Source organism: Semicossyphus pulcher, unplaced genomic scaffold, assembly GCF_022749685.1.
Source record: "Semicossyphus pulcher isolate SPU_LCO1_2020_fin unplaced genomic scaffold, fSemPul1.0.p SCAF_24, whole genome shotgun sequence".
NCBI lineage: Eukaryota > Metazoa > Chordata > Actinopteri > Labriformes > Labridae > Semicossyphus > Semicossyphus pulcher.
Genome location: NW_027211698.1, coordinates 7,299,987 through 7,327,153, shown reverse-complemented (window position 1 = coordinate 7,327,153; position 27,167 = coordinate 7,299,987). Strand labels below are relative to the sequence as shown.

The following is a 27,167-nucleotide window of genomic DNA, read 5'->3' as shown; positions in this document are numbered from 1 at the left end:
TGTGGACAGTTACCTCAGTCAATTGGCATCAGTGTGACAGTAAGAGCAGCGCGGGCAGTGATTCTCTCTGGAGACGAGCAGGAGAGGCATTAAAACAAGACATTATAGGTGGAAGGCGCCTTAAAATAGAACAAGCACTGAGAGGATGTTTGATGCTTTGCATAGTTATTAACTTAAAAATCACATCATATATACAAAATAGCCGCAATTTGTCTGCCAGTGCCACACAAGCATGAGTGTTGCTCGTACATGATTGGTGTAAATGGTAAATGGACTGTACTTATGCAGCAATTTTCTAGTCTTCTGACCACTTTTACACGACATATCACGTTTACCCTTTCACACTCACACACTGATGGCAAGGTATCGGTGCATCCCTAACCTACAGCTTGCTAGCTCATGAAGCTTATGGTCCAGTTGATTCCATTTTAAACTAGAAGTACAAATGTTACTGCCAGGTTTTATAAGCTACAGCTAGCTTGCTAATTAAGGTAACTTTCCAGCTAAATCTGTTTTATACGAAAATTACAAATGTTGCCACCAGATTTGGTCATCTACAGCTAGCTAGCTCATGAAGCTAATGTTCCAGTTGACTCCATTTTAAACTAGAATTACAAATGTTGCCACCAGATTTGGTCAGTTACATCTAGCTAGCTCATGAAGGTAATTTTCCAGTTGACTCCATTTTAAACTAGAATTACAAACGTCACTGCCAGGTTTATAAGTGACAGCTAGCTGATTAAGGTAACTTTCCAGCTAACTCTGTTTTATACGAAAATTACCATTGCTGCCGCCATATTTGATCAGCTCCAGCTAGCTAGCTCATGAAGCTAATGTTCCAGTTCAATCCGTTTTAAACTAGAATTACAATTGTTGATGCCTGGTTTCGGTTAGTTACATCTAGCTAGGTCATGAAGCTAATTTTCCAGTTGACTCCATTTTAAACTAGAATTACAAATGTTACTGCCAGGTTTATAAGCGACAGCTAGCTTGCTAATTAAGGTATCTTCCAGCTAGCTCTGTTTTATATGAAAATTACCAATGCTGCCGCCAGATTTGATCAGCTACAGCTAGCTAGCTCATGAAGCTAATGTTCCAGTTGACTCCATTTTAAACTAGAATTACAAATGTTGCTGTCTAGTTTTATAAGCTACAGCTAGCTTGCTCATTAAGCTAACGTTCCAACTGGCTCCGTTTTATCTGGAAATTGCAAATGTTACTGCCAGATTTGGTCAGCTACAGCTAGCTAGCTAGCTTATAAAGCTAATGTTCCAGTTGACTCCTTATAGACGAGAACGCTGTAAAAGAGCGGATGCGTTGGCTAATGATGAAGCCTGGTTACTAAACGGTAACAAGCTAGTTATCCGGACATGCTAACACATTGCTAAAATGGTAGTGCCATCCAATCGCATCTAAATATGAAGCCATATTTGGACCATCTCCTCCAGACTGCATGCTATAAAAGTGATAATGCGAGTTATATAGAGACAAAGGGCTTATGTAATGTGCTATGTTTGGTTACATTTTGAGCCCTATGTACTGTTCGATCCACATAACCACATGGACGTGCATCCGCACACAGACGGCAAAGATGATTGCAAGCTAAAAATGATGACTTTATTGACAGTAATCCAGGTCCTCCCATGTTTTGGGACACCCTGCTGTTCTTTATTTGTTCGGTCAATATCCTTGAAAAGACTCGCATTAAAGCGCCAGTCTCTTTTATTCTCTGATACTCAGCAGAGACTTCTTGTAGAAGAGGCAAAAATAACATTATTTCTACCTACAATAGCCTGAACAGACCACAATGCAATGCAGCTGCATATGTATAATTCTTTGAAATGTATGATATCACTACCTGGAGTGGAACCAGACGAGGCAAGCTGACAGGCAAAAAAACAAATGGCAGCCCTTCATTATAAAATAAGTCCTGAAATGCACTGAACATAACAGATAGATGTCGGATATCTAACGGTGTGGGAGGATCCGTGGGCGGATTTTCCCTTTAAATCTCACAGTCATTGTGTCTTTGTACATCCAGAGCATCAAGAGCGCCGAACCAAAACATCAAATGTTGTTGCAATTCAAATCCTTATGTATCCGGCTGTATCGGCCTGTGTAGGAGGGTGAGTGAGTTTTATGGAGTTAGATGAGAGATAATGTGGGAACGTTGTGGAATAGTACGACAATAAAAATCCATGAGATGTGGTTGATTGTATTGTTTTGAAAGTTGGGCATGAGTGTGCCTTTTCAGTGCTAATATCTGAACATATTCAGCTTCTTTGAGATAAAAATGTACCAGGGTACATATGGAAAATGCAGAACTCTGAGCAGGCGTACACACATAGTGAAAAAAAAACATCAATTTGGAGTAAAAGTACATCCATTAAGACTTCTTGGTCACTTCCATTAAGGCGTTGACAGTGCCTGAAGCCAGCCATGTGATGCGCCGTCTGCCTGCCGTGCTCTGATTTGTCCTTAATATTATTGTAAGTGACTGCCTGTGCTTTTATTGAATAAGGGCTGCTCTGCTGATGCGAGAGGAGATCAATAAGTAGACCGTGTTGTCTCGCTCTGTGAAATTACTGAAAGAAGTCCATTTTAAAAGATGTTCTCTGTACACATACAAGTTGACATATTTACACCTAATATATACTCACTCATACGTTTTGACCATATAGAGACTGTACACAAAGTGGCTCCATATAACCATATGTGCTGTTCAGCAGTATTACCCTTGAAAGTCGATCCATGCGCACTTTGTTTCCTACTTCTCCAGCTGTTTAGTGCTTTCGCAGAGATGGACAAAATATGTTTAAATTGAAGTAGCAGAGGCAGAGAAATCTTTAGTATGGTTTAACATTAGATCCTACAGTGATGGGCCAATTGACCATGCCTAACACTCATTGACCTCAGAGCCCTCTACCTTTGTATAAAGCCCCTTTCCCACTGGTCCAATAACCCGCTAACACCTGGCTTTTTTGCTTAGTTACCATCGGCATTCAGACCCCGGTCAAATGACTCTAAACCCGGGTCGACACGCTAATCTCCGCCCCCTTACCGGCGCGACGCTATGACGCACATTCAAGTTCCGGCCCGCTGTCGCGTAAATGCAACATACAACAGCAAATTCGTTCTTTGTTTTGTGCCAGATGCAGCAACACTGACAAGACAGCGAGGTGAGAGAGCTTCTTCTGCTCCGAGGGGAAGAAGGAATACGGCGACAGGTTTCTGGCACAGAACCCTGTCTCCCACGCGTTTGTGACATCAGACGGTTATGCAGCAGAAAAGATAGCGAAAGGAGAATATTCCACTGGCAATAGGAAAAGAGACAATCTGCATTTATCAGCGGGTCTTCCCAAGTCTGAAAAACCTGCGTCAACGTGCTAATTTTGGTGGGAAAGGGGTACAAGTAAGGGATAATGTATAGTGAAGAATGCGGAGGGGTCTTAGACTGTCGGGGCTTCCATTCCACAATAACAACCTGCTCACTTTACATTGTCCAGCTTATTACACAGCTTTGTACTTACACAATCAATAACTTGACACAATATATTCAATTTAGAAATTATTTTATTAATTTAAAATGAGTATCTTGTTATTTTCCGTGTAAAAGTAGTCTGTTACGCTCACAATGAGAGCCGCAGCCCTAGCAATAGTCTATTCATAACAAAGGTCTGTTATCGAGAAATAACAGACCTTGGAATGCCGTAATGAACCAATCAGAATCAAGTATTAAACACAGCTGTGTAATAATGTAATATAATGTCGCTTCATGACATCATCATGCATTGCGATCTTTATGTTTCACTCTGGACATCACCCAACCTATAACATATATAACATATAACATATCAATAAAAATGGCACTCAGTTTGTAGTTGCTGTATGTTAGCTGCTAAGTGCTGGTGTGTAGCATACATAAAACCTCCTCAAAAGTACACATCCCTGTCCCGTCCCTCCAGCATTCCCATTTTCACACTCAGCAGTGTTAGTACCGCCACTCCATGTTTGTTCCTTGTCTACAGAAGAGCTGGAGGGAATACATTTCTCTCGCATTCAATGCACCCAATTAAAACACAGACTTTCTGTTATAAATTTGTAGTCACCAAGCTAAATCTGATGACATCATTAGGGGTTGTTCTTTCATATTTTTGAAAGCTCCTTTCAGAGCCCCAAAGGAAGGTATGAAATTGTGTACAAAGACGGATTTGTACTCCTCGTGAATAGTAAACTGATCGTATCTTCATGTGTAAACTCATCAGAGTGGCTCTTTAATGCCAACAAAAGGAGCTTCAGTACAAACATCAGTATAAAGGCTTGCGTTCAGCGGCGGCTCTGCCACTCTTAGCATTTAAATAGTAGTAGAATTTGACAGCGATCGGTTGAAGGACAAATTTGATGGACAATTGATGTTTGATGGCAGTAGAGTTTAACAGTATAAACAGTATAAGGGTTGTCTGTGTTCAGGCAGATATATAGATACCTATATTATGATTATTCATCAGAGTAAGGTGCTCAAAATTCCATTTTCTTCTCATTAAGCATAACATTTGTTTTAGGGTTTAATGTAAGAGAATATTGTATTTCTGTGTTATGAGAACAGCAGGAGTTTGTTCCATTATAATGCATAAAAAATGTTATTTAACTCACTATTAGTAAGCCATAACCTTAATAGCTGACTTTCCATGATTTAGATAGTATCCATCCAGCCTGTGAAGAAAAGGTTTTTATAGAAACTGAGGCTGGCTACACATTACAAATAAACTCTGTATCCTGCTGGGTCCGTCTGGGTTTAAGAGAGAAGAATCGCTGGTGGGAAACATTTTTAACGAGAGATCCAACTTTAAAGAAATATGTTCACTTGGTTTATCATTTAAAGAAAGTGAATGCATCATTAGAGCCCAGCATAGCATACATTCATACATCTGATTGTATATCCTGTTTAATACGAAGCTAATTGTACATCCTATAGTGAAACTTATTCATATTTAAGAGCATTTTAAACTGGCCTTTATGAGTAGAAAATGTGAGTGAAATCCTTTACATATGGAATATCTTGTAACACTTCAAACAAGACAAAACAACTTATATATTCATAATAGTTATTCATATTAAAATGCATCATCAATTCAATTCAAAACACTCAGGGGTGTATATGACTGTTACATGTATTACAGTATATGCTACAGCCCAACTTGGTCTAGTCTGACAAATAGCTAAGCAAATATGGCTAAGCTAATCTTAGCATAGTTAAGAAACATATGTGTATCCCTGATATTACTTAGTTTGCTGACTTTATTACTTTTCTGCTAAAATTAGCTAAACATTAGCTTGGTAGCTAAATGTCAGACCAGACAAGTAGCGACCAAGCTAATGTTGGCTATTGTTAGCTAATGATAGCATAGTTTGGGGCAACATATTTCTATGTATCCCTGATATTACTTAGTTTGCTGACTTTATTACTTTTCTCAAGTCTGCTAAGATTAGCTAAACATTAGCTTGGTAGCTAAATGTCAGACCAGACAATTAGCCACCAAGCTGACTATTGTAAGCTAATTTTAGCATAGTTAAGAAACATATTTCTGCGTATCACTGATAGGAATTAATTTGCTGACTCTGCTACTTTTCTCAAGGTCACTAAGATAAGCTAAACATTAGCTTGGTGGCAAAAAGTCAGACCAGACAAGTAGCGAACAAGCTAATGTTGCCTAATGTTAGGTAATGTTAGCATAGTTAAGAAACATATATCTGTGTATCCATTTTATTAGTTAGTTTGCTGACTTTATTACTTTTCTCAAGTCTGCTAAGATAAGCCAAACATTAGCTTGGTGGCTAAAAGTCAGAGCAGACAAGTAGCGAACAAGCTAATGTTGCCTAATGTTAACTAATGTTAGCATAGTTCAAAAATATATTTCTGTGTATCACTGATATTACTGAATTAGTTTGCTCACTATTTTACTTTTTATCAAGCCTGCTAAGATTAGCTAAACATTAGCTTGGGGGCCACTTGTCAGACCAGACATGTAGTGATCAAGCTAATGTTAGCTAATCTTTGCATAGTTAAGAAACATATTTGTGAGTATCACAGATACTAATTATTTGCTGAATTTGTTACTTTTCTCAAGTCTGCTAAGAATAGCTAAACATTAGCTTGGTGGCCATTTGTCAGACCAGAAGAGTAGCAACCAAGGTAATGTTGGCTAATGTTTGCTGACTTTATTACAATTCTGTGCTCCTTTACTTGTTACACTACATTTTAGCACACCAGGAATAAACATTATTTTTTAGTTTTTGTGATGAAACTAGTAAAAATGTTACCTTCGTCAAACACAAATAGCTTACCGTGTTTTTTCTGTTTGTTTTCTAATCCAAGCAGCACGGAAAAATAGAATTGAAAGGGCTCTCTGACAGATCTGGGTCTTTGGAAAAATCAGGGGAAAAAACTTGAGCCTAACTGTGTATTGCCCCATATAGCTGGAGTTTAACTTTACCTTTAACATCCTCCTCCATCAGTTAAGCCTGAAACTGCGCTAAAGGCCACTTTGTTATGATTTTAAGTTCATTCATAGTTAAAACCAAACTGCCCTCTGAACCCATAACTGTGTGCGAGATCCTACGGATGCCCTCTTCCAGTCATCATTTAGTGCCGTGTCCATTCTCCGAGCGGTTTTTACACTGACCACAGCTCACACCTCAGAAGAAAACCTTTATAGCACTGGAAGATTGGGGTTAGGCACCGGGCCACACAACACATCACCGTGCAGAGGTCAAAGCCATCAAATCATCGCAGCCAGCCTGGGAGGTAGCGGAGCCCATTTCCTGACACTTTGGGGCTTGTGGGTTTCAGAGATAACATTAGAACGACGCTGCGACGGGGACCGTGCCGTTGTCAGGCAACAGCACTGCAGCATCCTCGCAGTCTCAAAGCGTCAAGACGACACTCAGGTTATTTAAAGGAGGATGATTAATGTGTTGAGAAATGGCAAGCACCTGCCCCAGCCACACTCCCCCCCCCGTGTTTGAGCGTAGGTGTGTGTGTGGGTGGTGTATGCGCAAGCACATATGTGTGTGCGTGCGCGGATGCGCACCTAATGTGTTTGCGTGTGCGCTTTGTATATCTATCGTGTATTTTTGCGTTTTTGCATATCTTTTCTTTTGTGCTCATTTTTTCACACATATACTGGCATGTGTGCGTATGTGTGTGTGTGTGCGCATTGCGCTGACTGGGCCGGTGTGCTGGCAATTAGAAAAACCACCAGTGGCAAGGTGCACATTAATCATGTTCCTCAGCTGAAAGAGAGAAATGGGGCGGAGATGGGGGGAGGAAGAGGAGGTGAGGGAGGAGAGGGAGGAGGAGAAAGAATAATGAGAGAGTGTGTCGGAGGTATTCAGAGCTGCTCCGTTGCACTGTTTGCTCTGACATGATGTTGGAAGCTTTTATGAATAAGCAAGGTCATGACAATAGGCCCAAACCCAGTGGGCAGAGAGAAGCAGTAGTTGATCTTTCTGTACTTTCTCCATGGGGACGGCTTCAGCTGAGGCGTGTGTCGCACTTTCATTGTTCCTTTTATAATGTACGATGTAAAGGTGGAACTAGTTGGCTGTTATGTGGCTGCTAAAACGTATCGTATCAGAGACAGCCATGCGAGGTGTGCTGCTACTTTTAACCAAGCGTGAGGTTCAGTTGAAGGCTGCTCTTTAAAGAATTAACAGCTTGAGGAAAGATGGATTTAGTTGCGCTAGTAGTTAAATCGTCAGTACAATACACATCAGCCTAAACATGGCCACGCACTGTACATAAGCACAAAACCCCAATTGGTGTTATTCAAGCGAGACAAGGCCGTTTTAGTGTGTTTGATGGTGATGAATATGATTTAGTCTACTACAGTAGCCAGCTTGTAAAAAACTACTTTAATATTAAAACAAGCATTTTATAACAGATCTTTTGACAACAGGGATTTGGATTGATTGTCACACAGATTGTTCTAGAAAGTGAAGGCCATGTGGGGTTAAAATTGAGATTTATCTGTACAGTGCTTTCCTGTCATTCAGTGAAAACTCATTAGTGCCCATGAAGTGTTTTTTGAAGACTCAAAAAAAGACCCAAATCATACTGATAACACTTATTTGCAACATGGTTCCAGACGTAAACATGTAACAAAAATTGTAACAGTCCCTCGAGGATTTTGCTGGCTTTTTCTGTGTGTAACACATGACTACAAACACTCCAATAAAGCCATCTATTGTCTGAGCAAGCCGCTCATGTTCGGTCAATTTGCCAAATACAATGTGTAAAAACTAAACTAAAAGAAATTGCCATGGAATAGTAAAGGCATACTGTACTCGCGGCCAAAGCCGACGCTAACAGAGAGTAACATAAACATCAGCGCATATTAACTTACATATTCATGGACGCACACACGATAAAAAGAGTCCATCCGCGATCACTGATGTCTCCGTAGTAGGTGCAGTAAACGAGTCCGGGCATGTCCGTGTTTCGGGTGAGACGTGCTGCATTCAGGAGCGCTCAGAAACGTGAGTGATCAGACACGTTTTTATACATATTTTTAGATATCGATCTCGGGATTTATTAATCGATATTGGGTCATTCAAATGAGAATTTTTTACACACAGCACTAACCTTACACATTATTTATCACATTAAAGCTGTTCTACTTGTTATTTCAGGTGCTACGCTTGTATAAAACTACTGATAAGATTTTGTCTTTTTTTTATACTTAATTTATTATTTATTACTTTTTATATTTATTTTTATAATTTTTGTTCTAGTGGAGCGCAGATGTACAATGAAACAGAACAGACAGGTCATCAGGGCTTCAAATGCTATCAGTAGTCGGCTTTGTTTAGTCCCAGGAAGAAAGAGAGGCACCAGGTAAGGATTATCACTATCACAATCATTATCAAGGAGTCTCAGTCCAACAGAAGTATTTCCCTTGTGTCCGTGTAATGTCCATATGTGATTACCATTGTGACCACTACTTACAAAGCATGTGTACAAACACTCTTTGAGATCAACACTGACTCACATTTGTAACGGAAAGTTAAAGGCACCAGGAAGTGGCTAAGTGGACAGCTAACAGTTTTCAACATAGATCAATCAATCAATCAATCAATCAGTCAAAGCAGGTCTGGACCGTACTCTTTGTTATTTACAGAGAGACCCGACATTAATCCACCAAGAAAATACGTCCTTTTAACAGGCAGGAACCTCGGAGCAGAACCAGACTCATGTTGAACAGCCGTCTGCCTCGACTGGATAAATAATCACAAGAAGACAAGGTAGCTCATGAAAGAGAGACGAGCACACAACTTCCTGGAGGGACTGACTTAACTGAAAACTACATCAGTGCAACTAAACCAAAAAATAATATTTACACTGTACACCTTAATACGACAGAAACAGATTAAATGCAGGAATTAAATTTTTATAACCTATCATCCTACTCCATAAGTAAGTGATACTTGGTTTTTGATGGAACACTTGAGTACGTACCAAAGTGAGGCCAATAAAATTAAAGATGCTCAACTCCTTTCTTAAGATCTGGCACTGCTCCATCAACATTTAATACAGCGCTAACTTGTGAAAAAACCTAAATGAATATGTCATTTAAAGGTATAATAAGCATTTTGTCAATAACACATTCAAACTGTTGCGCTAGCATGCTAACCAGCGGTTAGCTTTGTGCTAGCATGATAACTGCCGGTTAGCTTGTCCTACCCGGTTTGAGGCACCTACCTGTCCAACAGAAAGAAGGCCAACTCTGCGTCGCTCTTTCGCCATGTTCGCTGCTCTGAATGGGGCCCAGTTGCTAATTTGAACCACTCCCACACCCACCTGTACGCTGTGATTGGCTCAGGGAACCACGACAGCGCCCCTCCTGAAAACGTCCCGTGCAAAGCAAAACAGCAGAATAGATGCAGAGGGAAGGGTCTCACAAGGGTCTGCACACACACTCAGCTACACACATGTATAGATTCCCGTAAGTGATGATTGATATTTGTAAAAGTCTAGGAAAATCCTACGTATTATACGTTTAAGGTTTAACCTCAATAGTGCATACCTGTCAGCTATCCTCAAGTAAACACATCATGTTTATGACAACTTATTATCTCTTTAGGATGCTGAAACAGACAGCGTTACAACCAAAGGACAATTGTACATCAAAATTGAAGTCTTTTCTGTAACACACAGTCAGCACTCTCTCTCACTCGAACCAAACCAGAAATATTCACCAACATGAACATCATGAATATTGAAGAGCAACCTCAGAACTCTTCAAGTGCAGACATAAATTCCAACTGACACATCTGTGATATGTCCAAGAGCAGCCGGGCCTTAGATGACTTTGTGTGTCTATTTTCTGTGGCCGGGAAGCTTTTGAGAAGTCGGGTTGTGACAGGAGGTTTTCTTGGATGAACTCTTGGACAAACAGGGAATGTCTGGACAAAGAAAACTGAACAAATACCTCTGTAATAAACGCTGCTGTTCTGCCCTTGACAAAACCCTTATGCTGCAGGGGCTGTTGTCTTTATATGTTAACTATAAATTCTGTCTTTTTATAGCAACCGGGTTTTATTGCCTGCTGCTCTGCCCTACAAAACAATTTCCAAGTCTGGAAACTCATCTGATAAAGTTTTCTCTCTTCTTTTGTTTTACAGATGTATGATTGCTGATGAGGTAAGCACACACAACGCTGGCTCAGGAAATCTATTTCCCCCGCCCCAAAAAAATGAACCTGCGACTTCGCAGCATGCCTTCCAAATTAATTTGTCAGCCCTGTGCAGGTCTCCCACGTGTCTAATCGCTTTTGACACAAGAATCATTCTGAGACCTTATTACTCTTGGGCCTCACATCAGCCCGGCCGTCATATGCAATTTACCGCAGACTCTGTGCACGATTGACTTGTTTTTCTTCCCCTCCTTCGCCGTGTGTTGATTTGCTCGGTCCAGATGGGTCTGGGGAAGACGGTGCAGGCCATCGCGGTGGCGTACGCCTTCAGACAGGAGTGGCCCCTCCTGGTGGTGGTGCCGTCGTCGCTGAAATATCCCTGGATCGAGGAGCTGGAGAGGTGGATCCCCGAGCTGGAGCCTGGAGACATCAACCTGGTGGAGAACAAGAGCGACACCATGTAGGTCATCCCACCGTACCCCCCTCCTACTCAATTCACCCTCAGCCAGGCGACAAACGTCTTATTTTATTAGAATAAATCTATGCTTTGACTTTGCTGACTTTCTTAAATCTACATTAACTTACTTTTGCCCGTTTGATCCTAGAGGAAAAAAGTTCTAAACACAATACTGACATAAATACACATGAAAAACCTGTTAGCAAACCATTACATACGTACATATTCAGTAGATATGGATCAATGTTAGCAATGAAGTGTTGCCTCTCGGAAAATTACGAATGTAAGTCCGATATAAACTCCCCTTTTAGCTCAGTTTTGGTCTTCTCCAGCTCCTTTCGGCCCTGTATGAATACAAAGAGATGGTTTTACAGCCTCCTTTCTCCATCAAAACACTTTGATTAGTCAACTGTCCACTACCTGCCCAACTTTTAAAGGCTAGGTTAGCAGCTAGCTAGTAGCAACTAGCTTGAAAGCTAAATATATCCCTCTGGCGTTGGTGGAGACCAAGGACTGTATATAAAAGATGGACGACGCATCTCCGCCTGCTCTCATTGTAAAAAAGTGAAGCCAAAAGACCCCCGAGGCAGGCGGTGCCATTTTTGCGCTGATGACATCATTTGGAGCCAGAGCTGCGCAGTAGAGATCGTCGAGTGGAGCCGCCGTAGACACTTCCCCTAACCAAAACACACACTTTACTTCCCGAAAAAAACTGCACAACAGCTTCTTTGTGTTGGTCTGAAGCAGGCTCTTCCTCTGCTCTGCTAATCCGGAACTGATCGGCTGCAGGAGCCGTATTTGTCAACAGCGCATGTGCCATCTGATAACATGGAGGAGGCGGGCTTTGTGACCTATACTGCAGCCAGTCAGCAGGGGGCGCTCTGAATATTTTGGCTTTACTTTTAGGGAGCCGTCATGTCGTCTATGGTGGAGACCAAAACAGAAACAAATAGTTAATATTGATAAACAGAAGCATAGATTAATGCGAGTCCTGCTAATGTTTTGTGTAGTGGGCGTGTAAATAGGAAACTATGTTTGCTAACATGCATCATGAACTGTTACAAGTCGATAATATGCAAGTGTTGTGTTGACACCGTGTTGCACTGCCCTCTAGTGGCCCAAAATTGTAATTGAAGAATCCAAATCAAAACAAACTACCTGAATAAAATGGAAGCAAATATATATTCAGCTAACTTTCTTATTTCAATTCACATCAGATGTGAATGATTACAGCCAATATCCGTTAAATGAAAGGCTAACATTGGCAGACTGCTGCAGCCTCAGGTCTGTAAAACTGTTCATTAAATCTGCAGTATGAAGGACAAATCGTCAAAGCTTGAAGGAAATATGCTCCGTTTTGTTCTTCAATTAAAAACTTTTTCGATCATTCAAATTACTACTTTTGAGTTTAAAGGTAACACAGTCAGCAAGTTAATATTAATATAGTTACACACACTTCAGTGAAGGTCCATTTCCAAATTCAAGGGGAAAAGTGTTTTAGAATGCATTTTTAGTTTCTAGAATGCGCAGTGGTGCAGTGGTTCGCGCCTTGGCCTCACAGCTGGAAGGTTCCTGGTTTGAATCCCGGTGAGGACTTGGCAGGCCTTTCTGTGTGCAAGAGTTCCCTTTGGGTATTCCAGCATCCTCTCACTGTCCAAAGACCTGCTCGTTAGGTTCATTTCCTGTAGTTGTGAGCGTGAACAGGAACGTTTGTCTGTCTCTGTGACTCACTGGCGATCAGTCCAGGGTGTACCCAGCCTCTTGCCCAGTAACAGGTGGGATAGGCTGCAGCTGCCCTGCGACCCTGAACAGGATAAGTGGTATAGATAATAGATGGATGGATGCGAAATATACAAAGCATTTTCCAAATGCCCAACAGTCGTAAAACCAAAGATACACAATTTATTATCTTTGATGACTAAGAAAGAGAAGCAAATATTCACATTTAGAATGCTGGAACTGATTTTTTGCATTAAAAGTGACTTACATTTTAATCTGTTATACATACGTACTTACAGCCCCTCCCGCACCCTCCGCTCAGCCTCTGCTGGACTATTAACCATCCCCACATCACGCCTCAGCACCATGGGTGCCCGAGCCTTCAGCTGCTCGGCACCCAGACTATGGAACTCCCTCCCCCCACACATAAGACAGTCGGATTCCATCACAACATTCAAATCCAAACTCAAAACTAGGGATGCACGATATTATCGGCACATTATCGGTATCGGCCGATATAGGCCAACACGCCGATATCCGCCGATATAATTAACCGATAAAATAATGGGCTGCTTCATTCTTGATTAAATGCCCGACCTCGGCGCAATGTCAGCAGCGTGATGACGTCACGTGTGTCTACCTGCAGCATGAGAGAGTTAGAAGCCAAAATGTCCGTGGTGTGGAAGTTTTTCAAAGTGCAAAACTGCTATTTGCAATGACTGCTCAGCTTCAGTGATGCGAGGAGGAGCCAAGGCAAAGTCTTTCAACACTACAAACTTGATTAACCATCTCAAGACCCGTCACCCCGACCGTTGTAACAAATGTGATAAGAGTATCACCATTATACTGTACGCTAATTCCAATACAGAAGAGAGTTGATGATCTCTGCAATTAGGTGTGCGGGAAAAAAATATCGGTATCGGTATCGGTATCGGTAATCGGCTAAATGAGTTGTAAAATATCGGCATATCGGATATCGGATATCGGCAAAAAATCTAATATCATGCATCCCTAGTTCAAACTGGCATATTCACTCTGAGACTGTGCACTTGTTTTAGGTTGATGTAATGTTTGATGTTTTATTTTATGCTTTTATTCTCTGTAAGGTGACCTTGGGTGACTTGAAAGGCGGCGTCAAATAAAATGTATTCTTATCATTACATTTATCACTTACTCAATACTAAATTCTCATGTATCCAATAGATAGGAATAATTATTGCACACTCAGATCGCAGTGTAACTTACGATACAATACGCGATACATGGTCCGTGATAATATCGCGATACAGCGATTCTGCGATAACTGAAATATTGCAAGACAATCATATAATGATACATCACGCTAACTTCTTCTTTGGCCAATTAATTTCCATTCACGGTTTTCTCTGCGCCATATATTTGGACATTAAAATATCAATATCTGGCCGCAGCCTATTAATAATTGTACTGCACGAGTCAGGACGACGATATCAATATTTTCTCCCACCCCGACTCAGACCCATAGTCTGTGTGGAAGTGGATACAAGGTCTGTTTAGAGCTCAGATATGTTCAGGATATCACTTAAAAGGACTTAATCCTGCGGATTATGCTGATCGTATGACGGATTATGTAAGTGAGAGGTTGCAGCCATTATGTGAACTTAAAGGGGAAGTTGCACCGAGGCAGAGTCGAGTATCCCTTGTTACTGCCCCATCTCTCCAGCCAATTGGTAATAATGTACCTAAAGAGATGGAATAAAAACGTGCACACACTTCCTCCGGAGTGTGAAAGCGAGGCTGTGTGATAGGCAGAGAGGTTGCGGCTGACAATTCCATCTCAAACTGTCCCTCTGTGTCGGGAGCCGGCGCGGGCCGACGTTTGACAGCGCTGACAGACAAATCATGTCAAAGCAGCGTCTGCAATATTGAACAAGAGAGAATTTTTTCAGTGCAGGGAGTGGGGAAAAACGCTGTCGCAGACAAATGTGCCTCATTTTCACTGCTGTTTGTATTGATTCAGGTTTGCACTGCGGACTTATACGCCTTTAATACAGCTACTTTTATAATCATCTCAACTTTCCCCGAGTTCTCGTAGTTTTATTTTTGAATGAAACAAACTTTCTGTGACTTGGAGGGGAATAAAACCTCTCCACCTCACATCTCAGATGAGGCGCAAAGAGGTTGTGAAAGCCTTCAGGGGGGAAACGTGTCCTTGAACTGGATGTGTTAATGACTGAACGGGGAGGCAGGAAAAAATTATGCAGCAACTCCTCTCAGCATTTTGACTCACTTCTTTTGTAGAGCATGAACGGCACCTTAGGTTTATTTCAGCCTGGAGTGTGTGTGTGTGTGTGTGTGTGTGTGTGTGTGTGTGTGTGTGTGGTGGAGGCGAAGAATTAGAAGCTGCCAGATGCTGGAAATGTTTTTGATTTTCTCAGAGATTCTTATTGAGTTTCATGCGGCTGAATGTCGCCGCTGTGTTTGTTTGTTTATCTCTGTCTGTGTATCTGTGTGTTTGTGTTAGGACTGTGCGTAACTCAGAAAATATAGAAATTGCAATACAGCCCCCGAAATGGATTTTTTAAGAGCTAGAGAAGAGGAGATGTATAAAAAAAACCTGCAGCCTTATTCTGTGCCTGGCAGTGTCCTTGTGTGTGTGAGAGAGTGTGTGTGTGTCTTCCTTTGTGTGCTTAAACATTTATCAAATCCACACACCCTTTTTAAATAGTCTGGTTTACTTTACCTCGAGGGCTCAGTTGCAAAGTCAATAAACAGTGGCACATTTGAACAGATGTTTGGTTTGCTTTTAGTTCTAGCTGCTGACACACATTTGTCAGTGTTTAAGTGTTAAAGGTAAGTACTACACCTGCAGTTTGACGGATATGGGTGTGATATATATATTTATTTGTCATTACTCATGATATATTGAACTTCAGCACCATAGATAAAAAGTGAAAAAAACACCCATATCATTTAAAAAAATTTATTTTTTATTTTTTTATTGGTTTCATGCTCAGGGGACAAAAAAATGTGTTTACAACAACATCGATCAATTAAAAAAAGAAAAGAGGGAGAGAAAAAAAATGGATATGGGTGTGATATATATATGTTCTTTTCATTATTCATGATTATTGTTTCAGTGATTGACAATTCAACACCATAGATAAAAAGTGAAAAAAGAATATGACAATTGAAAAAAAAAAAAATTTTTTTTTTTATTTTTTTTTTATATTTTATTTAATTAATGTATTTTGGATTGGTTTCATGCTCAGGAGACAAAAACATTTACAACATAAAATTCGATCGATTACAAAAAATAAAAAAAATTTAAAAAAAATTCACAGTGGAAGAGATGGTTGAGTATGTGTATTACAATTGTTTATATCCTAGGAAAAAAACAAACAAACAAAAAAAATAGAAACAGTGTAAATCTAGCCTATTCACGTCCATACATATATACTATAAAATGCTCTTATGCCATCAGACATCTGCCCATATATACATAGTTGTACATAAGAATGGATAAGTCAGTACATACATACATACACATAGGCTAGATATATTAAGCATAGCAAAATCTATGTCCACAAACAGATATCTGTATACCTCGTAGCTTCATACACATATCGCCTTTATCAATACACGCTTTTATTTTGAAATTTCCATGTTAAGTCTCTGCCACAGTATCCGTCCAAGTAGACAATGAAAAGCAGCCATGAAAAAGCCAGATAGTATTGGCCGATGGATATATAGGTCAGACTGTAATATTTCCTCCTCTCTCGGGAATCAATTAGCAATGTGAAAATATTTTGGATAAAAAAAAAAAAAGATGGGTCAACGAACAAGGCAAATAACAGATGAAAACAATACCGTTACTAGTACTCAGGACACACAGCAAAACCTGGCCTCGCACCTGATAAAGAAACACGGCATTGACCCTCATGATAACTTTAGTTTTGCACCTAAACATGAGAAATGTGGCATTTTATAATGAACGGAAAAAAGGTTTTTTGTGAGTTGATATAAACATAATTGATTGTATTAAATTGGCCGATGATATTGTGTAATCTCATATCAATCTGGGCCCCTGATTTGAATGAAATTAAAGATCGTGTCATGGCTTCTCTGTGATGTCCACAGAGATTGTACAGCTGTCCAGAAAAATCTATATAATATCTTTTAAAGTGTGGCTTTGTCTGCATGCAAACAGACTCCAACACCTTCCTACAGGGTTGTGCACAGGCGTTGGAGTGTTATTTGTGCTGTATATCTTGACCACCTCAAAACAAACAGGAAATTATGTTTTATTTCTCTGATTTATTTGTTTTCAAAGTTCTCTTCTCTTTCACTCTCTAGCTCGCTGGATCACCTTAATAACTACTTTTGGTATATCAAATGTAAAAATTGTAGTAGTAGAAGTATTGATCATTTTACAACCCTAATTTCAACAATTATAGATGCTGTAAACAAGTATTGTCTGTCCATTTAAAGCCTGATATATCAGGTTAGCTCCATTGTTGTCCAAAACTTCACCAATGAGCCAAACTGTTGAACTGGGAGACATGTTAAAAGATGCTAAAAAAAGGCTGCCACCACATGATCGTTTTTTCCTCCTGTTGCTAAAATATGGAGTCAAATAAAGGTCAAAAATGATTTTGAGCTTGCAAAATCAGTTGCGCCTTGATTGGGGCAGTTTAGCTTCCTCTGATTGGATGGTCAGTGGACAATGTGTCGAGCTGATTGGCTGGTTAGCTGAGGCATAAAGAAATTCTTGTAACTTCAGGTTCACACATGCGGGTTAGGAAGTTTGTGTGTCCGTAACTCAGACTTTGTATAATCTCTAAATTTAAAACACTATATTATAGAGATGGACTGATATGTTTTTTTCAGGGCCGATACCAACTATTAGTAGTCAAGGAGGCCGATATTTGAAGCCGATATTCATTTGCAGTAAAAGTGAAATATTGGCGTCAAAATTTTGAATAATACAAACTCCAACACTTAACTTTGTTTAAATGCCTTTAAGCATATGCATCAGAGCCAAAATAACCCAGTTTTAAATTGATCTCTTATCGGCCGTCGGATTAAAAAAAAAAAAAAAAGGCCGATGCCGATATGCGTCAAAATGCCGCATATCGGCGCCGATAATCGGTCTATCCCTACTATATTATAACTTGAATGTTTGAGGACAAATTTTCATTCACAAACTCGCACGCAATTTTTTTTCACATGCACACAAAACGTGAAATACAACTGAAATTGTTTGTTAACATCTTTTTGACCTTTATTTGTCTCCGTACTAAAAGCTGCCCAGCTGTTTGGGGAAGTTACTGACTTCACCCATGGCTGACATTTTATCCAATAAGCAATTAATTTAAAAAACAATATAAATATAAATAGTAATATATTGTTTTTTTAATGTGGTAGGCCTTTTACTTTTAATTGCAAATGAAACATATGCATGATCTATTAACTGTGTTTCCTCACGTCCTTGTGCGTGTGTGTCCTTCTCCCTGCAGGGGCATCAGCAGCAGCAAGGTGACAGTACTGGGTTACGGCCTGCTCACCACAGATGCGCGCCTCCTGGTGGAGGCTCTGAGCAGGCAGCGGTTCGCTGTGGTCGTGGTGGACGAGTCACATTACCTTAAATCCAGGAATGCGGCGCGGACTAAGATTCTGGTGCCTCTCATTCAGAGCGCCGAGAGGGCCATCCTGCTCACCGGTACCCCTGCCCTGGGTCGGCCTGAAGAGGTAATAACAGGAGTTTTCTTCCTTCAATCTTTACTTACATTTTTTTATTAAATAAGAAGAAATAATTCAGACAAATCCAAGAAGAGCGTGCTTCAGAAGGATTTCTGTGCTCTAACTTTTCCCACAAAGGTGTTTCAATCTAATGTGCAGGTAGATCGCCATGGTAACTTGCTCCGGAGCAGGTCATACTCCGATCCAACATTCAAAAAGCCAATTAACTCTCTGCGGCATCACTTATCCTCGAGGATACCGTCGGCTTATTTCAATAACCTTTGTTGCAAAAAACTTCATTTACAAAGCCCGATATGAAGAGACAGTGCACTGCAATAAATGAGACAAGTAATAAAAAGAAGCACACGAGAGGAGGGGGACTATTGAATTTAGAGACAATAAGAAGGGCTGTTCGCAGGACAACAGTGTTTGGAGAGCGGCAGAGTCATTCCCTTCTCCATAATGATTTATTATATCATTTTTATATACGATATATTGAAGCAGCAGATTGCAGCCACATTCCATCACTGCAGCCACGGAAGATGAAGTGGTGAATAGAAAATCTTTTCACAGTCTCAACGTGAAGACACAATACTGTATCAATAAGAAGTACTGTATGCAGCTGTAGCCTAATGATTGGGCTCTGATACAGTGTTGTGCAAAGGCATTTACAGCCCTCCTGCTTTTGGCTTTATCCATGCCAAAATATTTTCGATAATCAGTTAATAATTTTGTATAATCAGTCAGTTGTTTGCAGGTAAAATTTTGGAACGTAGTTAATTATAGATCCACACACACTCTGCATAACATCCTGTTTGTGAGGAGTTTCTACAACACACACAAGGTCCTGTAATTATTCATATCCTGCAGTGTAGTTTTGCATATTAAAAATAATACAGCATTAATATTATGCAGAATGTTTCTTAACTGTGTTACAAAGTTTTATACAAATATAAATGCATAAAATCATTGGAAGGACAGAAACAAGAAAACAGCTCCCAAAAACTTGGATTCAAATCTGACATTTTTGCTTTTTAAATATTCATATTACATGAAAAAGAAGCTTCAATCCATGTTAAAGTTTGGAAACACTGAAAACGTCCTTGGATACTTCCTGACTGGAAGTTTAACATTCAAAAAATGGTGTGTTTCTTACTGCGTATGCGTGACGCATGTTGCTCCATCCTGATTGGCTCATGGAAGTAAATGACGTCACCTTTTTCCGACGGAGCCACGCCCACATCACACGAGTGAGAATCAAACCGACAAAACTGCGCTGCAATCGCACATACTTGTTCATTTCTCATTGCTTATTGTTAAAATGTGATCAGATGTGAATGCCTCACTCTATATTTCCTCACTGTCTACAAATCTAATTAAAAAAACAATAATCTATTACTTTGTACTGAAAATAAAAAACGGGAGCACTTTAACTGGGGATTTTTTTCAGCTATGGATTAGACATTTGGTGCTCTTGTTAGTATTGACAGTACAGCAGGAGGATGGTGTATGTGGGATTAAGTCAAAATAAACTTCAGTGTGCCTGTTGGTAATGAATTGACAACAATGGGGCTCTATGGCACAGTGGAATATCTGGCGGATGAGATATCAGGCTTTGAGACATTGAAATTCATTGTTTATTTTGCCTTTTGTGGGATTTGTTGACAAATTTAAAAATATCAAATATTGACACACTTATTCTAAAAAGAATTATGAATAGGGTGATTAAAAGCCTGCGTTTTATACATTTATGTAATTTGCTCATAAATTCCCATGTTGTGTCAGTTGTTAGAGGTTAAGTTCAGGATAATGAACAGCGAGCAGGTCGTTATATAAATATAACGACCTGCTCGCTGTACGTTATATAAATATAACGACCTGCTCGCTGTACATTATCACTCTTATAACACTGTTATAAATAATAATTTTTTTAAATGATTGTATTACTTTATATAACACAATTGGCCATTTGATCTTTTCTTATTTTGCCAGATTGAATTTGAACTGCACCCTTAGCAACAGTCTGTTATTAATAGCATTAGACTGCTAGAATGCTGTTATTGACCAATCAGGATCGAGTAATCCCATGTAATAAAACAGTGATAAGATAAACCTTTATTGATCCCAAAACGGGGACATTTTCAAACTTTAAGAAGTTGAATCCTGTAATGACATCATAGGTATCATGTGACTAGCTTAAAGTATCTATGTGAGGCAGGACTCAGATATCACTGTTGTCTCAGCGCCTCATTGCTGTGAGGAAAACTTAATTATTGCCTAGACCCGATCATGATAATTAACTGATGAAACTCAGGCAGCTAATTAATTCCAAAATAGAGCGAAGTTGGTACTTGTAAGAAATCTCCAGAAGGTGTGTCATCGAGAACGTGTGTGTGATATACGCACACACACTTGCGTGTATGTGTGCGTGATACACGCCATCCTGTCTTCACCACTGCCTGCCTGCAGTGGTGAGGTTAGTTTTTAGATATCATCTCTCTCCCTCTCACTGCTGCTAGATTCTGAAACTGAATATAACATTTTATCATCCGCAGCATAAACCTGATAAGCCCTGTCCCTGCCTCTGTGCCAGTCTCCTCACTGCCATCATTACTCACTGTGGCTCTGACATCGAGTTAGCACACAGCTCAGGGCATGCTGCACCGTTCATGATGTGCCCTCATTCCACCCACCTATTATATCAACAGTGTGAGGGGGAAAATGCAAAGCTCCTGTTGAACAAGCGCTGAATTTAGAATAGCGCTCTCACCGCGGCTGCTTATTCAGATCGCCTTGCTGATGATTACCTGTCATTACTTCAGAAATTGCTGCAAATTCTGCAAATTGACAGGGATGTTGTGTGTAGAGACAGGCGCGTTGACATTTGCACACACACACACACATTCTGGGAGCTTTTTTGCAACCTGTGATAGATACACAGTCTTTACCTGCTTACTGTATGAAAAGGCTCCTTTTAAAATCCCATACATCCTCTTAAGCCAGAAAGCAGCGTCTTGTAATGAATCGGTATCCTGATACAACTATTTGACTGGTAATTTTCATGTCCACAGCAGCTGTAGGTCAATTTTCTTTATTCCTATTCCATTTAATTTTCAAATCAGTTTCATTTTCTACGCCTAGTCTGACTGCACAGCGGTTTGACCTGGTTAATTGGCTCTGACACAAATTTCCACGCAGATGCGCAACACAGGACTGGTAAACTAGGCGAAGGACAACAAGACCTTGAATAAATTGCTCACAAGATGCACTGCGTGACAGCAGACTAATCGTGAGCACAGGTAAGGTCTGTGTTTAATGCCAAAAAAAGCACCTGCTACTTTGAGTTATTGCAAACAGCTTTGAAAAACTAAAAGGCAAGAAGTTCTCTTAAAAACTTCAAAAGAAATCTCTTGCCCTACCAAGCCTGTCATGTTGAAATAGAAAAAATTAACAATAAATGAATCATCTTTTCTAAAGTGTATTTCAGCATTTGGGAAATACAGTATACATATTAACTTTCTTGCCAAGATTTGTGCTAACTGTCAAGCCACTGCCAGCAGCTGGTTAGCATAGCTTAGCTAAAACAGAGAAAAAGGTTTATTAACTGTCCCTATTTACAAAGAAAATGATGAGCAACGGGTTTGTAATATGAAATTGCTCCACAATTAAACTTTAGCTACATCAGTTACCTTTATTAAATAGTGTGCAAGTCAAACTGTTAGCATAAAGCTTTAATGCGAGTGGACAATGTGACTTTGCTGGGCAGTGGCTAATGTCACAAATGCTAGCTAGATTACCGTGTTTATTAACCTTGATAAAATACTTGAAATATGTATTTGTGAAACGTTTTGTAAACTAAGCGCAAGTAGAGAATGTTCATGAAGTTGGCAAACAAATGTCAGTTACGCAATGTTCTTATAAAGTTAGCTAATATTTGCCGCTTTTAGCAACTGGTTGTACTAGTTAAAATGAGGCTGTACCAGCAAACCTTGAGTGTCAACAATCGAATTAGCTTAGTTTTTTTAAATTTTTCTAATCCAACTTCTCATTCATAAGAATATGATTATGTTATTTCTAAGTTTTACATAAAGTTAGAATTTGTAGCATGATAGCAGCTAGCTATTAGCTATCAGCAACTGGTTTTACTAGTCGAAATGAGGCTGGTCCAGCAAAACTTGAGTGTCTAGAGTTGAGTTAGGGTTCATTTTCTTATTTCAGAATATGATTATTGTATTTAAGTTTTATATAAAGTTAGAACTTGTAGCTTGATAAGAGCTAGCTAACATAATGAAGCATTGTAAACTGCTGCTTCAGTGCAAGGTTTTATAGTTCATTATTTTACCTTATCGGTGAAGGTTTGCATTTTATCATTATTTACTTGGTAACAAGACAAATAGTAAAACTTAAGGAGCTTAATAGTCTTTAGAAAAGAACGCATGAGAAAATTATTACATCGAAAAGGAGATTAATTAAAGAATGAGACGCAGATATTATCAGACACATTATCTGTGGCTTGTCTCGAGTCGCTCTTTCCTTATACACACATACACGCTCACAAATACACACAAGTGTTGTTTAGAAGAGACTCGCAGTTAAGGTGCTTTCCCATCTGTGTGTTTCACAGCTTTTCATGCAGATCGACGCCCTCTACCCCAAGATGTTTGGAACCTGGACCGACTACGCCAAGAAACACTGTAATGCCCATTACAGGTCAGTCTTCAACAGACACACACATATGAATTATGTTTTGTTTACTTTTGTCATGCAGTTCTGTAATTAATATTTTTCTGTAACATTACTTTGGACATTTTGAGAGTTAGCCTTGAGCATAACTAGTTCTGTAGCTTGAGACAGGACACTGTTAGCGTAGCCTAGCTTAAATATTGGAAGCAGTGGGGACAAGCTAGGCCGTCTCTGGCTCTTTTTACGACTTTACAGTTGCTGGTAAGAACATATTTTTATCTTTGGACAGAGGCAGGCTACTAGTTCCAATGCTTCATTGCCATGCTAAGCTAAAGGTCACCGAACTCCAGCTACATGTTTAATGTTCCTTTAATTTCTTTTTCTCACATACAGTATGTCTTGCGCTGATTATCATCTATATGCCACTATTTTCCCCAACAAACAAAGTCATTTTGTAGCTACACTTAATGATACTTTAGATATGTTTTGATTATTCTTTTAATTTTCCAATGAGATGCTTGCATAGGACTAGCTAGCTAGCTAGCAGCAATGGGTCGTCACTGTGTTTATGTTTGAATGTCCTTAAAGAGGGGGTATTATGGTGTTTCACATTTCAAGACACATATACAATTTTACAATGTTGGATGTCCAAACGAAGCGTGGCTGAAGTATCAAATCTGTAATCCCCAGGCTTCTCAGCTCAGGCTGCTCTGAACGCCAGGTTTCAGATGCCGCACTTTGTGATGTCACAAAGCTATATGAGGGCCTGAACAGAGCACCATTGTGAAAAAAATTAGTTTTTTTGACTGTAAATTATGCTAAGCTACTCCACAGGTATAACAGAGTGAAACATGAAGAAGCTTGAAATTAGCATAATACCCCCCCTTTAAATTTAGTGCTATTGACTACTGTAAATGCCAGTCAGTATCCCAATTAAGTCCCTGCCTGTAGCTTCCTGTTTTAAAGGAAACACGTAAAATGTGGGATCAAAGTGCAACATACTAGCCCTTTTATGGAAACTGTACCACAACATTCATAGCTTATTTCCTTAGCTACAAAATCAGTCTTTTTGGTGTATTGGTTCAACTTGGTGTGTTATTATTCATATACTCTTAATTCATAGCTCAAGGGGAAAAGCAGAGTTTCAATAGCTCTTATCTACTATTTAATATTAACTTTATTCAAGTGTCTGCTGGAATAAGGTGGGCTGTACCTGAGTCTGGAGTGGCGATGCCGCTCAGTTGAGGGTTTGTTGTCAGAGCCAGACCACAACTGAAGCCAAGCGTTAAATGCCAACTGGCTGCCAGAAGCCAGTGACGATCAGTTACATGTGTGAACAAACACATCAAATGCATTGTTTTGGATGTCCATCAAAGTCAGCAGCCCGGTATGTGATGGGCCTGGCGCCATCACTGATAACACTTTGTATATAATAGCACTTGGTGTGGCTGGGGAATGCCATTCCGAGCCCCACACACATCGACGCCTTCACACAAAAGATCACACACGCAGAGGGACGCAAGGAATTGTCATGTTCCTATTGTGTTCTCTTTATAGAAGTGGAGTTTTGTGGGGAAATTGCAGCAGCCTTGGAGACAGGAAAGCAACTTCACAGTGGGAAAGTTGCTGGTTCAAATCCCCAAACCAGACGGAAACATTATTTAAGAAGGAGGAAACCAGTGTGTCTCTTCCTCAGCAACAGCAAATTTAAACTCCGAAGTGTGAAACAGCGAATTTTGGCAGTGGCTTATTAAGTTTGTCCACACTTCCCGCCAACATGGCAGATAACCAGCCTTTGTGTGGAGGGCCAGTTCTATTCTGAAAATCCATTTGGCTGATGAATTGTGAAAGTTGCCGGCGAGTTTTGGGATAAACCTGCTGCTGTGGCCATTAGACAAAATAGTTTCCTGCTCTGCAAAGTGCCCTTAAGCAAAAACGGATCCCACGACTGCTCCAGCAGAGCTGCTCAGCGGTAAACGATGGAAGGCTGTTGTAGTGCCGGGCAGCTCCCAGGAGAGTTGTTTAAATGTGTTTAACTATTCCTCCAGGGCACTTCTGTAAATAAGTATGTTTTCTAAGGAAGTTTCTCTCAGTTAGGAATGTGTGTAAAAAACGCATCAGCAGCCAAAGCTTCAGCTCTCATTCCCTCTCTCGCAGGTACTTCGGGCCTCGCAGGCAGTGGGACTGTCGCGGGGCGTCCAACCTGGAGGAGCTGCACCAGCGGCTGAGTCAGATCATGATCCGTCGTCTGAAAGCCGAGGTGCTGAGTCAGCTGCCGCCCAAAATCCGCCAACGTATCCCTTTCGACCTGCCCAAGGAGGCTGCAAAGGTACATGACTGGACGTGATTACAACATGAAAATGCACATTGTAATTTCCTAAAGCCTAGGGTGACGTTCTCAAATGTCTTACTTTGTCCTTCAAACAGGGCAACACACAAAGATATTAAGGCAAGGAAACTGAATTAAAACTGCTAAAAATGCTAAACAATTGCATCGCACAAATTGAAAGTATAACGTCTGACTATCCAGTCATGTATCTGGATTAATGGAGATTCGACAGATTCATGCTGTTAAGCAAAATTAGATTTTGTTATCTCCAGGTAAGTGTATTTCTCACCTCACAGGGAGTGAATAATTAAAATACAGACCTTCTCCTCCTCATCATGATTTAACATTTTTGCGTCTCACTTTTTTCCCCAACTAAATCTGAGAATTGATGAGTCATTGTTCGTCATTTATCAAGCAAAGATGCCACATATATTAGCCCTAATGCAAGAACTCCCTGTACTCACTCGGTTGATTAAAAGAAGCCTTTAACCGTTTGAAAAACTCTTATTCATTTCTTTGTCCAGACTTCTCTTATGTAACAAGTCATGTACAGATAGTCATCCTTTTATAACAGCAGGGAAAACACTTGCTTCACTTTATATGAATCATAATGTCTCAATCTGAATGGATTTAATCTTCACTCTGCAGTGACTGAAAAAAGAACGCCAATCTTTTACTTGGGCAAAAATAGCGAAACAACAGTGTAGAAACAGTTACGAGTAAAAGTCCTGCATTCAAAAGTATTTGCATCAAAATATATTTACAAAATAAACATTATGGATTATGTATATTGTATAAGTGGATTTTAATTATGATGCATTATTACACGGCTGTGTTAAATACTTGATTCTGATTGGTTAATCACAGCATTTCTCGATAACCGACCGTTGCTAAGAAGAACATACCGTTGCTAGGGATTTAGCTCTAATCACACAATCCGGAGGACTGACTGTAATCATATCAGTCCGCCGAAAGAAGTCCGGTAAATTTGACGTCGGTCCGTTTACATTTGGGAAAAATGTGAAAGAATAAAAAAAGTGAGAGAAAGCAAGAAAGGCTCAAAGATGCAGGAACTGAAGGCTACGACAGAGAGACGGCACATGAAGTAAACATTAAACAGAACACAGTACGTGATACGGCGGTGTTTAAAGACCCGTTCACCTTGTCTTATGTCACCATCAGAGGAAATGTTTCCATTTAAAGATATAATCTCCAAGGTTATGAAACAGTATTTCTTTCTGATGACTCTCTATGACCTACTAAAGCAAACCAGACCATCAGCTACAAGATTGATTATTTCTATGTAGTTATTTTTAATGCCTGAAACAGCTGGTGGGGGGTAGGTGTCACATAAAGCGATTAACTGCATGCTGCCTTTGTTTACATTTTCCAGGGCAAAAAAGTGAGTGATACACATGACTACAGAAAGCAAGATGAGATTTTTTGTTAAAAACCACCACTTGAGCATGTACAGGGCAAAATCAGCAAAGAGGTAGGAGGTAGCACTTAGTCCACAGGGGGCGCCAAAATCAACACAAACCGAAAGTTCTTCACAGGAGCTGTT

General features: G+C 40.0%; 1 protein-coding gene across 1 annotated transcript in view; it reads left to right on the top strand.

Moving 5' to 3' along the window:
• zranb3 (zinc finger, RAN-binding domain containing 3) overlaps window positions 1–27,167 on the top strand; it is a 110,866-nt gene that overhangs the window by 4,460 nt on the left and 79,239 nt on the right. The window contains exons 3-7 of the mRNA XM_069675317.1: window positions 10,684–10,702; window positions 10,976–11,154; window positions 18,369–18,600; window positions 23,216–23,301; window positions 25,432–25,603. Coding sequence (XP_069531418.1) covers window positions 10,684–10,702; window positions 10,976–11,154; window positions 18,369–18,600; window positions 23,216–23,301; window positions 25,432–25,603 — 688 coding nt within the window. The remainder of the gene's footprint in view (window positions 1–10,683; window positions 10,703–10,975; window positions 11,155–18,368; window positions 18,601–23,215; window positions 23,302–25,431; window positions 25,604–27,167) is intronic.